Source organism: Protobothrops mucrosquamatus, unplaced genomic scaffold (genome assembly GCF_001527695.2).
Source record: "Protobothrops mucrosquamatus isolate PMUCROS unplaced genomic scaffold, P.Mucros_1.0 scaffold10, whole genome shotgun sequence".
NCBI classification, from domain to species: Eukaryota; Metazoa; Chordata; class Lepidosauria; order Squamata; family Viperidae; genus Protobothrops; species Protobothrops mucrosquamatus.
Window position 1 is genome coordinate 107,847 of NW_015386397.1, and position 12,668 is coordinate 120,514.

General features: G+C 39.5%; 1 protein-coding gene across 1 annotated transcript in view; it reads right to left on the minus strand.

Moving 5' to 3' along the window:
* The window catches only part of LOC107282582 (G protein-activated inward rectifier potassium channel 1-like), a 19,627-nt gene extending 7,284 nt beyond the window's left edge, over positions 1-12,343 (minus strand). The window contains exons 1-2 of the mRNA XM_015810383.1: positions 11,693-12,343; positions 2,750-2,966 (exon numbers count right to left, since the gene is read on the minus strand). Coding sequence (XP_015665869.1) covers positions 2,750-2,966; positions 11,693-12,343 — 868 coding nt within the window. The remainder of the gene's footprint in view (positions 1-2,749; positions 2,967-11,692) is intronic.
* Positions 12,344-12,668: the final 325 nt, after the last annotated feature.

The following is a 12,668-nucleotide window of genomic DNA, read 5'->3' on the forward strand; positions in this document are numbered from 1 at the left end:
TTGAAAAGTATTGAGCAGTTGTTCTATCTTGCCCTCCTTTATCATTAAGGACAAAGTTCACTAAGAAAGCATTTGAAAACAAAAAAATGATTGTAATCATAAGGTTACAACTGGAAGATGATAATAACTCTAGCGTAAAATCCTGGAAATGCTAAAATGCTAATCAAGAACCACTAGTAGTCCCCAATTCCTTTCCCCACCCTGATCCCCTCTATGTGGGCTCTGCTCAAGCAGGAAACCCTATTCCATTTCAGACATATGGTTGTCCAATCTCTTTCTAGAGCCTCAATATCTTTTTCTAGTTGCTTACTTTCTAGGCAGCTGGCCAAAACTTCTGGTTTAGAAGTATTACAGGAGTGATGGACCTTCTACCCATCTGGAGGGCACCAGGTTAATGAAGGCTCTCATTGAGTCATCAGCTGCCAGGAACAACTTCTCACAGGGGAACATCTTATCCTCCAGCAAGGACAAAAATATGCAATAATAGAAAAGGCAATCTTTTCCCAGCAGTTTTGCTTCCAAGAGAGTAATAAGTAAAAAAAATGGGAATGTACAGTAATCAGCAAAGGAGCTTTTCTGTGTCTATCCCCCCCCATTTTAGAGGTACTCTGTCTTTTAACAGGAGCCATTCCAAAGAGCAATAATTCCTGCACAGATTTTGCAGAATTTGAAGGCAGGTACTGCAGCTGGAGACAGCTGGCTCAGATTAAGCCCTGGAATAATTTACAACCCAGTGGGAAGAGAGTTTCTTCCCCTTCTTACCTTCAAAGGCAAGAGGTCCCCTCTATTTTAACAATGGTAAATATGTCAGAACTTAAAAAGCATCTCCACACTTCTAATGTTGCTTCATTAAATATGTGCCACTAAATCAGAATGGCCTTGCTACAGATCACATAACTAACTTTCTGTAACAACTGTATTTGTTATTTGAGTCTTGGAACTCAGCACAAAGAACAGAGGTTCTCCACTATTCTTAAATGGTGAACATAGGATAAGTGGGGAAGGGGCATCCATTTGTCATAAGGCAGGGATCTTCAAACTTGGCCCTTTTATGACTTTTGGACTTCAACACCCAGAATTCCTCATCCAGCATGCCTGGCTGAGGAATTCTGGGAGCTGAAGTCCACAAGTCCTAAAAGGGCCAATTTTGAAGATCCCTGTCATAAGGCATGTAAAAGAGGGGGGGGGGAGTTCATTGCATAGACATGACCACCTTTCTGACTTTTTAAAAGTATTTCACTCGCTCACTGCAAATGAATTGGTTGCATATCCCACTTATCTTTAAAGACTGAACAGAGGGGGGACTCAATACAGGACAGCAGGCAGCTGGCATCAAAAATGCTTAGGGCTGATCAAAGTATTATGCACAATGAAGCAGGTTCCTCCAAGTGTAGCTGGTTTAAAGGTTTAATAAGGCGTTAAATTCTTTCTTATTCATTTGTCCAGCTAATTTACAATTGTGGCGTCCTTGGTGCTCTCTGAGCTTCGTAGTTTTCATGCAGACATTTCATTACCAAACAAGGCAACATCATCACTGATGATGTTACCTAGTTTGGTAATGAAGTGTCTGCAAGAAAGCCACCAAGCTCAAAGAATACCAAGCATCTCACAGTTTAACTTTGAGGTACAAATTCTCTCCTCTTAGAATTCCCTATCTTATAATTGAGAAATTATTCATCAGCAAAATATTCCATCATGCTGTATTGGGGAGAGGGGTGGGAAGAGAGATAAATTTGAGCCAGAATTCAATACTAAGACGAATGTACTTCTAATACAGGATATGTCTTAAAGCTTGTGAAAGCTTCCATATAAAAAAATACTGTTTGGGGGTAGGTGGCAATAGTTTTCTTTTTCAATACTGAAAAAATCATCATAGTCACAGATAATGCTAAACAGTTTCCAAGATCAAAGGCTGATTTCCAAGCATGTTAGAATCCAAATGAAGAATCTTAACTAGCTCGTAGGTAGAATATATAAATTGTATTCACATAATAGTTCTCTACACTAAACTGAACTGTGATTTATTTAATTAATCAAACTTTAAGGTCTACCCAAGACTCTTAACTATGAATTGCTATCAGGGCTGACCTGGCATTTGCAGATTTCCGTTCCAGATATACCAATGAACCATTGCTTATTAATGTGAATAGCCTTGGGCTAAATGTCCCTATGTTCACTGAGCCACTGAGCTATGTAATAATAAATAGTAAGAGTAAAAAAGAAATAAGAAATAAGAATGTTTCTTATATACTTCCCCACTTGACAAATTAATTATTTGGGATGTGCATCAGATTTGAGTTTAAGAAACGCTAAGAATCTAGTTCCTATTTCACCTCTGCCCTAACACACAAATGATTGTAAAGTGGACATCCCTTTGAGGTAGTCCAAACAAGAAGCACAACTATGAGTACTAACTCTACCATTATTGTAAGATTACATTTAAAGAAACTTGCAAGTCTGAAAATATTTCTTTCCTCCTTTACTTTTACTTCCCAGAAAACTAGGGGGAATCTCTTCTGAAACGCTTCTGTGGCAGCCCAAAAAGATACCTTTTGCATGACAGTTATCTAGTTTGCATTCTTCCTGCTGTCTCTCATTCTCACATAGCATTACATTTGTCTCCCTCTTTCCATATCCACAATAACCTTGCATTTACTTACAAGGTATCATAAATAGAAAATGCAATATGCTTGGAAGTAATACCCCAATATTAAGTTTACACTGATAGGCACCTGATTGTATCACTTACCCGTAGTTTCAACAATGCCTTCAAGGATTACGACAATTTCAAACTGCTCGCTCCTTAGGGATCTTTGTGAGAGGGCAAAAAAAGGACTCTTATCACTGATTTCATGACAGATGGTTAGAGGAGAAACGAGGAACAGTTGGTCGGCCCCAGTTCCAAATCCAACATCAAGCTCGCATTGGTCTAGTGGCAAGAATTCACCTTCTGGTGTCTGTCGTGACTAAAGATAAATGGAATAAAAAAGAAATAATTTCAGCAAATTAAGAACTAATTTTGCAGCAGCAAAAGGAAGAGAACTCTTTTCAGTAATATTCAGAGCACTTTGCAGACTGCAGAGGTTTGATAAAAATTAACCTGAGAGAGATTTTAAGGTGAAACTCAATGGCAAAATGGAGTTTATTGGGACAGATTTAAACTCAGCCCCATTCCACAGTTTACTTAGCAGTTTGGATCATATTCTCCATGAAGTCTAATCCAAGACAGGACCCATTCCTCCAAGCACAAGTGGTAGGGCACAGCATCGTCATCATTGTTAGCCATTCAGTCCTGTCCAATGTTCAGCCACTCTATGGATCAGCACTTTCCATGCTCCTCAGTCTTGCACCACCTCCTTCAGATCTGCCATGATCATCCTGGTGTCATCCTTTAGAGCAGGGGTCCCCAACCCCAGGTCCGTGGACCGGTACTGGGCCGCAGCATGCCAGCAACTGGGCCGTACAAACAAGCAAAGCCCCATCCATGAGATGCAGGCAGCACACAAAACCATGCACCCTCCAGTCTGCGGAAAAACCTCTCTCCATGGAACTGGTCCCTGGTGCCCAAAAGGTTGGGGACCCTCTGTTTTAGAGTGTCCAGCCAGCAGGTACTGTACTGGGGTGGCCCTTCTCCTTTGTCCTCCAATCACTCCCAGCATGGCTGATGTTTAGAGTGAATCAGCTCTCATGACATGATCAAAGTATGACGGCCTCTGTTTGGTGATTTTGGCTTTGAGTGATGTTTTTGATGTAAAGTGATAAGTGATAAGCAGATCACTTATAAACAGGCATTGCTGTGAGTTGCCTAATTTGGTTCCCAGTGATCTACATCCTTATTTGTTACAAGGATTAAAAAATAATGGTTTCCAAAATCATTTAATTCAAGTGCTTTGAAAGAAGATCCATCTGTACATCTATTCCAGCCTTCCCAACTTCAAATGTCCTCCAAATAAATTCCCAGCTCAAAATTCCCAGCAATACCACATACCAGAAATATATAAAGATCCTCAAGTTGGAAAAAAGTGAGTTAGATACATTCATTTCTGAAATTACAAGCCCATCAGACCTCAACTGAGTGGGTCATGACAGTTTATCCTCTCTTCAGTTTTGAAAGAATCTGTTAACTGGGATCCTGGTGGGTGCCTTTCTTGTGAAGGGGGAAGGTTGACATTACATGTAAGGATAGAGTTAGCAACAGAAAAGTTGAGATGATTGACTTTAGGATGGCATTTAGGATGGCAACCCCAACCCTGTCCTCAGATGAACCACTTCCAGCAGCATGAGCTTTAAAGCACTGCCTTAAATACAATTAAAGGCAATAAAAACAGTTGGGGACTGTAGTTTAGTAGCAATACCCATGGTTTGCTGACAAAAGATCTTCTGCATCATCTCATTAAAAACAAGAGCAAGTTAGCTGACTGAATAATTTCTGACTGAGATCTCAGAAGGGCATGATCAGAACGGCCAATAATGGGTAGGTTACCTCTGAGGGTTCAATAAATGAGCCCAGATCTGGTAGCCCTAACTTAGGGAAACTCAAGAGGACAAAGAGGTGGTAGATTCAGTTACAGCAGTACTTCTCAGCCGCAGCAACTTTAAGATGTGTGGACCTCAACTCCCAGAATTCCAGCACACTGTCTGGGGAATTATGAGAGTTGAAGTCCACACATCTGAAATTGTTGAGGTTGAGAAAAACTGAGTTATGGCATTACTTATGTGTTCATTTGATTGTAAATCCTGGATTTTAAATGGGATTACAAACTGAGCATTTGCATGTTTTGTGCTCATTTGTAGGACTAAGCAAAGTTTATTTCCAGGCTGATCTTGGAAAAATGCCTTTTTTGCAGAGACAGTTGAAGTAGCCTCTTTGTTGATCAAGTTTAGGGTGACAGGGCAAGCACAGCAGTATCCTTTCCCTCCTGGACAAGTAGACATGTTTTGCTCAACCATGGTTTACAGATAAATCATACTACCTGAATTCACATAACAAATTAAAGAAAAACCACAGTAATACAGACCACATGGATTGGAGTCCCACAACTTGCTAAACCAAAAGCAAATTTATACATGTTTTTATTTATTTATTTATTTAAAAATAAACTAAATATAGGGCGGGAAGAGGGTTGCCCTGAGTCCCGCCGAGTGTTGTATAATTTTTGTATTTGCATAAATGTCGGGGAGGTTTATTTTGGTTAATTTTGGTTTATAAACTTCAACACGATAAATTTTTAACAAGAATTTTATTTGGGCTAAATTTTAGGAGGGATCCGGTCCGGGCGAACGTGGAAAAGCCATGTCTTGAGGGCGCGGCGGAAAGTAAGGAGATCCGGAATCGTCCGGATCTCGGGGGGTAGTTCGTTCCAGAGGGTGGGGGCACCCACAGAGAAGGCCTATGGTATGTTAAGAAAGATTGAATTAATCTGTATTCAGAAATGAGTAGATATGATTACAGTTTCAAACAGAGCAACTAATGCTTCATACCCAAAGGTTCTTTTTTCATCATTTTAAATAAAAGGACTGGGCTTACATTTTATGCTAAACAATTTTATGCTTTTATTACTGTTGAGTCTCTCATTTGTGCCACAAAAATTCAGACACCTATTGGAAACCATGTCTGCTATCTATCATTGTCTGTTTTTTCATAACCCAGAACCAATAACCCTATTTGTTCCATATTAACCACAGCAGGCTACATCCACAGACAATACATTACAATTATAAGCCATAATGGCTGGATTTGCAATACACTGCAAAGCTAAAGCTAACATAATTTCCTGATTAATATGTGGTGTGAACCCCCTTTTGAGCATTTTGATGGCCTCATAGGTTTTCTTGCTTCACTGAGATATTTTTCAGGCTTCTAAGGAAAATTCTTCTTCGGGTTCCCTCCCTCTCCACCCACCCCCAACTCCTTTTTGCCACTCCACTGAGTACAAAAATCAATCACAGTAAGCCATAATGTGTTTCTGTCTGGCTTTGGTGACTTGGTGCAATGAGTAAGCCCAGCCATTCTGGCTATGAATCAGGGTATATTGCTTATTTGTAAATATGCATAGGAGGATGGCATAGCACTAGGTGCACCCCCTTCAAATCCAGCAGACCTTCAGATGAAAATATTAATTTTTGGAACCTAACGTATGTCTCCTAAGAGTCAGATATTCCTTCTTGTTTTTACAACATTTTTTGTTATTGTTGGTTGCCTTGTCTAATAATGTTTTGCCAATCTTTTGAACAGTTTACAGCTTGGAAGCTCATCTAATCTATAGGCAGGAGCTTGCTCAGTATTGCTTTTTTGATCCTAATGCAAAAAAGATTGCTGAACAGATGCGAGATGTGCCTGCTTTGTTTTACAATTTCTGATTAAAACCACAACCTATGTTTTAATGCAATTTATGAATGTAGCCTTCTTTGGAAAGATTCAGCTTCTCCAGGAGAGTGGTTGAAGAATTTCAGTGGAAAATGCTCTCTGACACCTGACCATCGAAAGCCTAACCTGAGACCTTTTTCAAGATACGAACAGAACAAGAAGGAACAACTCTGAGTTTCTACATATTTAGGAAATGCAGAATTGGGAGGTTGAAAGAAAGCATTAAATTCATCCTAAACTATCTAAAATCATTTAAGTCCAAAATTTGAAATGATTAATTCTTATTTTCCCTGTACTGTTGTGGAGCATACGCTGAAGAGAGCTACTGTTATTTAGCTGGTTGCAGAAATCTAGAATGCCATTAAATATCAGCAGGGTTATTGGCCATCATTGGTGGCCATGTGGGTTTTTTTGTAGCCCAGATATTTACCTAATCTGCAAAGTAATTTCTTTACAAGATCTGAAATATAAGATAGGCTCGAGCTAGCTGAAAGATGTGTCTTGCTTGAACTTCAGCATTTCACTTTCTTTTAGAATCACTTATTTGAGATAGATAAGCAACAGCATTGCTTCTCAAACTTGGCAATTTTAAGAAGCGTGGACTTCAACTCCCAGAACTGACATAATAAAACTAATATATTTCATAGCAGAACCTTAAGCTTGATCCAACTGACACGAATGCCTACGTGACCTCAACTTTCCCTTAAGAACTGTTAAAGACACAGGAGAGAAAAGATTCCAGATCTTTACATTTACTCTGGAATGCTGGGTATTAGAAGCTTGATCCTGACATTTACTCTGGCATGTTAAGAACTAGAAACTTGACTTCTAAAAGCCGAAATGCTCAGATTGCTGGAAAGGAAGAAATGCACCCCCTTATCTTGCTTTTGACCTTCAAATGCCACCATTGGAATCCAGTTCTAGGAAGTGCTGAGATGCCTGCTGGTGCCAACTGCCACAACCTGCCTGCTGTCAAAAGTCTCCGGCACTCACCAGGGATTGCATTTGATAGTCAAAGCACTTGGTTTGGACTAGGGCCACAAGTCAGAGAACAACTCGTTCCAACACGAATGACAGCTTGAGGCACTTCCTACTCTTGTGCCATGGCTACAGCAGGATGGGGAGGAAACAGTTCTTGCCAGGAGGAACAAGGGCTGGCTAGCTGCAGATTTCCTTCAAATGCCACCCTCCAATAAGAGCAGACTTTGGAATTCATCCTGAGTTTTGTGTGGCTGATTCAGTTTGCAAAAAAGAAATAAAGAAAGAAACCAATGTTCAGTTTCACAACTTGAGAGGTGTGTGACCCTGACAAGATAATTCTTGTCATGGGGAAGGACGAGATAAAAATGTTGTACATTGCTACACATATTTTGTATGTCAAAATAAAAAGATAAACAATAACACAATATTATTAGCATTACCCTTTATAATAATCGGCATTCTTTTATTACAGGATGTAGACCAGCATAATGCTTTGAGAATGCCAGTTTTCTTTGCATTCCATTAAATGCCTTAGTTATTTTTATGGTGGGATGCTATTTATTATTCTATGGGGTACATTTCATGACCAAAAATTTATGAGAAATTACTATGGACTGAAACAGAGGGTCAGTTTATTGCCACTGAAAGTAATAAGGCTTGTCATCACTAACTGGTCTTATTGGTTTTTCAGTAGGACTTAATTACAGGTAACTATTAAAAATACAAATATATGCATGTGTAGTGAAGAGTGATGAGCCAGTTTGGTGTAGTGATTAAAGCACCAGGGTAGAAACTGAGAGAGTGTGAGTTCCAGTTCTGCCTTAGATATTAAAGCCAGTCACTCTCTCTTAGCCCTACAACATAGGCAAGGGCAAACCATTTATGAAAATTGTTCCAGGACAACTGCAGGGACTAGTCCAGCCGTCTCTAAGAATCAAGACAGATTCAAAGGAACAAACAAACAAAGAAAGAAATCAAGAAAGAACCCCATGTAGTTCAACAGGATTTATCATGAAATTTAGTATGTCTACAATTAACTTGCAATGAACAAGAAATGGGTAACCATAAAGACCTATTAGAATATGTAAGAGGTAACAACCCTCAACATTTGAACACAGTAGGGACCAGAATTGCCATTGCAAGGCAAAATAGTGGGGAAGTGAGTTGCACCCAATTTTACGACTTTTTTTGCCATGCTTGTTTAAGCAAATCACTGCAACCATTAAGTGAATCATGTGGTCATTAAGTGACTCCAACTTCTCCCACAGATTTTGCTCATTGGAAGCCAGATGGGAAGGTTGCAAACGGCGATCACATGACACTGACATATTGAAACCTTTGTGAATGCATTTCCATTGTCAAGCACCTGAATTTTGATCAAGTGATCATGGGGTTGCTACCATGGTCATAAGTGCAAGCACTGGTTGCAAGTTTGCTTTTTTCAATGCCATTGCAACTTCAAATAGTCACTAAACAATGGTTGCGAGTCAAGGATTATCTGTACTGTAAATCTGGAAAGTGCCGCTTATAATAGAATTGTGGGAGAAGGAACTTAGCAGGTTGGACCCAGACTTAATTAGAAATTCATTACACTTAGTTTTCATCTATTCCAGTTCTATTACTAAGTAGTGGTAAATCTACTACTCATATCATGTTATAGGTAAGGAACTCTGATGACAGAATTATGGGGGAAAGAATACTTAAATTTTTGTGTAGGGGGGTCAAATATCCATGTATTATTACAATTTGTGCAGAGAGTTTCTAGATTATTCATATTATGCAAGGGTATTAATGTCCAGATTCTTCAGTGTCACTGTGGTTTAGGAGTATTCAAGATTGTGTAAAAGAGAACATTCAAGACATAATTCAGTATTTATTGGCTTGCACTAGGCTCCGGAAAGATATTACACACAAGTTGAAAGCTTGAGAGTGTAATTAGTGTTATATTATTATCGTTAAAAAACCCCCTAAATTCACTTGAATTGTCAAAGGTCAACATTTCTACTGATGCTTTCATTAAGTAGGATTATTTTTATTACACTCAACACTCAACTTAGATGCTTTCTTTTAAAATGATATCTGTCTTTTTTTCATCTGGGAGCATCATGTACTGGGCTTGATTTTCTGAAAAATATTGAGGCAGCAGAAAGTGCATCCAGATTATTATAAGAACAAAAGCAGCCATTTCTGTAATGCTACAAAATTTCATTCAGCAATAACTGTCCACCATTATATTTATCACATACACCTCACTTGTATATCAGTTGTAAAAACTGTGAGAAGCTTGAAAACAGACCATCTCTTTACAAGTTGGAAGAGAGATCCAAACTATAGGAAAATAAGACACAAGAAGTATTTATGTTGCTGTCTGAGGAAATAATAAAAATCAAAATGGAGATAGGCATGATTTGTACCTAGTTGATTTTGGTTAATTGGAACTCATCCTGCTGAAGATTTCAAGTCTTGCTAGCTTCTGAAATGGTGACTATTATAATTTCCTATGTGCATGCATGTTTGCTATGAACAGCATTGCATAGGGCAGGAAAAAGATTAAATCAATATAGTTGCAGATTTTCTTGCTCTTTCTGTTTCTTTCTCTGGGGATTCCTCTTTGTTTTCCAAAAACAGCTGTTCTAAACCTACTTCTCTGTGGGGTCAATAAATTGCTTACAAATATTGGAATTATTTTAGTTCTTTTCTTCTTTTCTGGTGGAAAGAAGTGCACTGCACTGAGCTGTTACATTGTTGTACAAATAAATAATAGTTACTCTACAACTTGTTATGATAATGATCTGTCTGACAGGTTCTGCCATAAGGGTATTATTTGGTAATCTAGTGCTGTCTTCATTTGATTTCTCAGGTACTGTAGATTCGTAATTGACTGACTTGGATATAGTTTTAGACTCTGGATGTTTAACACTTTCTTCTTTAGACGGTATTGTGTGGAAGCCTAAATTTCTACACCAAAGCCCCCAGTCTAATGTTAGTCTTAGGTTCGGATAGGAAACTTGTTTCTTTCATGCTACATGAAATTATGACAAAGAGGAAGTATATTTTGAATTCCTTATTGCCAAGGACAGACCTGCCTTCAGAGGTTGGAAGGTATTCATAGATAGGAAATATTCAATTCCAGAGAATACAGAAAGGTATCCACTGTCTTTGATTCTCTGCCCACAGCACTTTCAGTGTTATTTTTTTCCTCCTGGCTGCTGTTCTGGATATTGTTTGCTCCTGCAGTTGTACAGTGATTCTGACCTGGAAGAGAGTGGGCTGGGTGTAAATTGATTTGGGCGAGGGCTCCTATGTTGAACAGATTGTCAGGGATGGCAGCTGTGGCAGTAGCACCAGCCTCCTGCAGGAAAGGAAAGACCTAGAATCTATTCTCTCCAACTGGTGGGGTCAAAACAGAAAGCACTGACCATGTATTGGCACTGCAGAACATATGTAGGCACCAGCCAAGGCAGCAGGGGAAAAGTGGAAAAGCATATTGCATGTGCTTAAAGACATTCTTCTATTTAGCATGTTTTCTCTGTCTTTCAGAACTGGGTTTATAAACATTTTGGACTAAGCCCTTGCTTAAATCATGCAATCAAAACTCAAAAGCATAGGGCATTTGGGATGGAATCTTAGCATGTTCTTCTCCTAATTTTTATTTGTGTATTAAAATTGATACTCAATAGGAAAGTTCACTAATGACTTATAGTAGCTCAGATGTAACTTCCAAAAATTCAGTGACATTTTCTAACTTTATTGCTAGCTGAATGTTTGCTTGGTTTTGAAGTTTGTTTGTTTTTAAAGCTGAAGTTGTGAAAAGCTGAAGTTATTGAAATTGAGATATGCCCTGATCCTATGAAGTTATTGGAAACAGTTCCCTAATAAGTGCAAAAGACCACAATTGTAAATCTGTAGTCTCTAGTTATATCCTCAAAATTAAATATACAAAGCAAAATCTGGAAATGTGTATGTTTTTACCAAATATCACAAAGTATATATTTTAGTAACAGTGAACATTTATTATCCTTGTACCCTGTTACAATTCCCTAAGTCTATTTCAGCATCTTTTTTAGAACCCATTTATTCTCGGTTTAATATCCACTGTTGTGTATTATTTATATAGCAGCTTTCCTTTGCCACCAGCTATCATATATAAAATATGCTTGCCTTCTCCAACAGCTCTTTGTTCCTACTTTGCAGAGAGGGAAAAATAGATAGCCTCAGAATAGGAAGCTAATCTGAAGCTTAAAGTTAGGCCTTGGCAGAGATGCCAAGATCTGCATGCAAGAAGATAGCAAGAATCTTAACCATCATGAGCCTCCCTCCCTTCCAGGGAATCCTTTCACCCACCTTAATGAGTTTGCAACGGATCTGGGCTGAGACCATGTGGCTGTTGCGGAGGTTGCCCACCCGAAACATAAGGCAGAGTTTTCCATCTCGCTGTGAGATGACAGCAGCACGGCTAAACATTAGAGTTTCAGCACGTTTCTTGGGTTGGGACATTTTGATGAACATGCATCCGATGAGGAAGGCATCTACCACAGAGCCCAGCAGTGACTGGAACAGAAAAAGCACAATTCCTTCTGGGCAACGCTCAGTAATGTAGCGATGACCGTAGCCAATGGTGGCTTCTGTCTCAATGAAGAAGAGGAAGGCTGAGGGAAAGTTGTAGACATTAGCTACACATGGGTTATGTCCTGAACTGGGGCCCTGGTGTATATCTAGGTCCCCACGCAAATAAGCAATTCCCCACCACATGGAGGCCATCACCAGCCAAGCAACAGTGTAGGTCAGCAAGAAAATTAGAAGGTTCCAACGCCACTTGAGGTCCACCAGGGTGGTGAAGAGGTCGGAAAGGTAGCGACTGTTCTCACTGCCCAGGTTGCCATGCTGGACATTACAGCGTCCGTTCTTGTCTACAAAGCGCTGCCGTTTCCGATGCGATGGTGCAGCCACCACTGCCTGATAGTCATCCCCAAACTTTCTTCGCACAACTGACATCCTGACGAGAAGGAGATTTACTTACACTCTGTGTGGTTAGTAGTAGAACGAAGGCTGGTTTCAGTGTGGAAACTCTGTTGTTTCATGCAAGAGACCCAACATAGGCAAATATTAGCAGAGCAAACAGTCGCTGGTGGTCTCTTCCACTTGGCATGGGCAGTTGTTGGAGATCAGTGGAGCTGAGTCTGGAGAGGTCCTTTCTGTGTCACTGCCTTGGGTAACTGCCAGATAGCACAAATAAAATCCAGATGATTGTACAATCTTTATCTGATTATTTAAAACATTGTCTTAGGAGAGGCACAGAACAAACACTGAAACACAAGGA